Raw genomic sequence first — 2,861 nt, forward strand, 5'->3', positions numbered from 1 at the left:
ACGTGTCATCATCGTAACGCACTCCAATTTAACCCTACTCCTTAACCCCCGTCACTTTAGCAAAATAACTAGTAAAATTTTAAAAAATATCCGTGCAAGTAATTTCTGACATGGAATTTCATATCCTAGTCAGCTCCACCACCCCCTGACACTCTACCCCACCCCGACTTTTATTCACTCTATATAAGCACATTAAATTCTTATCCATCATTTCAACTTCAATTACACAAAGAAAAGAAAGAGAAAATTAAAAAGTCAGTCAATTTTCTCCTTCACATCGTTTTTCCCTCTTCCCGGAAATAACGACGAACTCGTCGGAAAATGAATATTCCGGCGACTTATTCTTTTCTTCGCAAATGCAATGCTTGTGTTTCTGTTCATTACAGTCACGTTTTCCATGAAAAGTCTTCACCAAAAGCACACTCATTCGTTTCTTTTGCTCACCTCTGAAGAGAGTTAAGGTATCTAAAGTTCGATCGGTTTTAGTTTTTCCTTTCTTTTTGAGTAAAACTACATATGAACGCTTTGATTGATTCGATGAGATATATATGTGACGAAACGGTGATGATGTGCAACTGTTTTTGGTAAAGGAAGTTGAGACGGTGATGAACTTGATACCTAATTGATTTAGGTGAATTTTGATATTGATTTTCTTGTATTTGTGAGTTTTTTCTTCGTGATTTTTCTGCGAAAAAAGCGAAGTTGTCTGTAAGGATTTAGGTTGCTTTTAATTGAGTGGTTTTAGAAACAGAACTCTGAATTTTTTTTGACATCATCACGCAAAGCGAGTAGTCTTTAAAGCTCTGAAATTGAGCAGAACTGATACAGTATTATTAGGCTTACAGAGAGAGATAGACTGTGTGCACCGTTTTGGTTGTGATAGAGGATGCCTCAGATGAAAATTCAGCCAATCGATTCTCCCACATACAGAGAATCGATCCAAAACGACACCGCTAAGCCTGTGGTGAAGTCGCGATTCAAACGGTTTTTTGATCGACCGTTCCCCAGTGTCTTACGGATTTCGTCGGCGACAGAGAAGCCGAATGCCGCCGGCGCCGGTAATGAATTGCCTTATGGAAAAGATGGAGCAGTCACTGAGTTCGAGCCTAGCTCAGTTTGTTTGGCTAAGATGGTTCAGAATTTCATCGAGGAGAACAATGAAAAGCCATCGGCTGCTAAATGTGGTCGGAATCGTTGCAATTGCTTCAACGGAAACAACAATGATAGCTCTGATGACGAGTTTGATTTTGCTGACTCAGTTACAAACTCTTCCTTTGGTGATTCCTCAGATGCTCTTAAGGTAAAAAAAAAAACATAGCTTTAACTCTGAGCAATTTCCTTTGAATTTTCCGTTCATCGTTTCAAATTTCAACTGATTGTTCTTTTTTTGCCTACTATAATTCAGAGCTTAATTCCGTGTGCAACTGTTGTTGAGAGAAATCTGTTAGCTGATACCTCAAAAATTGTTGAGAAAAACAAAGCTTGTAAGCGTAAAAACGATTTGAGAAAAATCGTCACCGATGAACTCTCGAAACTTGGCTACAATTCTTCCATCTGCAAATCCAAATGGGAAAAGGCTCCTTCTATACCTGCAGGTACATGATCTTCCTTTTTTGTCTTAGTTTTTTTTTTGTGTGTGTATGTGCTTATTGATGTGTCAAATTTTGGTCAACTTTTGTAATGATTTATTTTCTTTTGGAAAATGTTCAGGTGAATATGAGTATATTGATGTGATTGTGGAAGGGGAAAGAGTGTTGATTGATGTAGATTTCCGATCGGAGTTTGAGGTTGCCCGATCGACTAGTAGTTACAAGGCGGTTCTTCAATTGCTGCCGTTTATCTTCGTCGGCAAATCCGATCGGCTTCTGCAAATAGTGTCTATCGCCTCTGAAGCGGCTCGGCAGAGTTTGAAGAAGAAAGGCATGCACATCGCTCCATGGCGTAACGCCGAGTATATCAAAGCTAAATGGCTTAGCCCACACACTCGAACCACTCTGCCTGCTACAACACCGACTGATACCGCTGATAAAACGGCAACTGTAACCGACGCCGTAACTGAACCCGAAGCTAAAGCGAAAGCTGAGAGTGAGGTCAAGGAGGAGGTAGCTGAAGAAGTCGAGAGTAAAGAAATATCTGATTCTGAATTTGGAGAATTAGAGCTGATTTTTGGTGAGAAATCGTCATACGAGACCAAATCGTTGACGTTGCTTTCGTCTCCGCCGCCGGGGAATTTTTCCGGCAGCGAGGAAGAGAAGCCGGTACAGCCGGTAATGATGACATGGGAACCTCCCGCATTGAAGCCCAAGAATTGCGAAAGAGGAAACAAAGTCGTCGTTCCCGGATTGGCTTCCCTTCTCAGGGAAAAGCCCTAAAAATTTTGTTTTCTTTTTCTAACTTTTTTTATGAAAAAAAAAATCTAGTAGTACAAAATATAAACATATAGTGAAGGATCGGAGTTTCAGATATATAGATCGGAAACCCTTTTTTCCTTTGTTCCGTTCTCCGTTGCCTTTCCTTTTTAATTTTGTCTCGCAAGGGGTCTGTAATAAGAATCTAGAACGACCTTGCTGTAATAATTTCGAAAATGCAAAAAAAAACAAGAAAAAAGAGAATCAAATTATTATTACTACTATCGTTTGTCTTTTCACTCTTTTGTCATGGTTAAATTTCCCCAGAAATAATTCATATCCATATGTTTCCTTACTAGGGAACAATCTGTATTTTCTGCTTTATTTTAGATATATATTGTTGATATGAGAAAAATAATTTTTGGGAAGAAGAGAATGCAGGAAGGGGATGATGGGGGATGACGGCAGGTACTCGTGCCATCTTGAACGCCGTGAAGAGGAGGCAAAGCGGTA

General features: G+C 39.6%; 1 protein-coding gene across 1 annotated transcript; it reads left to right on the forward strand.

The window, feature by feature from the left end:
* The first annotated feature begins 227 nt into the window (after positions 1-227).
* Positions 228-2,632, forward strand: LOC129883064 (uncharacterized). The gene is made up of 3 exons (XM_055957614.1): positions 228-1,300; positions 1,406-1,595; positions 1,711-2,632. Exons 1-3 carry the CDS (start codon positions 887-889, stop codon positions 2,370-2,372), a joined length of 1,266 nt encoding a protein of 421 aa, XP_055813589.1. The 5' UTR covers positions 228-886; the 3' UTR covers positions 2,373-2,632.
* Positions 2,633-2,861: the final 229 nt, after the last annotated feature.

The sequence above is a fragment of the Solanum dulcamara genome, chromosome 3 (genome assembly GCF_947179165.1).
Source record: "Solanum dulcamara chromosome 3, daSolDulc1.2, whole genome shotgun sequence".
In the NCBI taxonomy this organism is placed as follows: domain Eukaryota; kingdom Viridiplantae; phylum Streptophyta; class Magnoliopsida; order Solanales; family Solanaceae; genus Solanum; species Solanum dulcamara.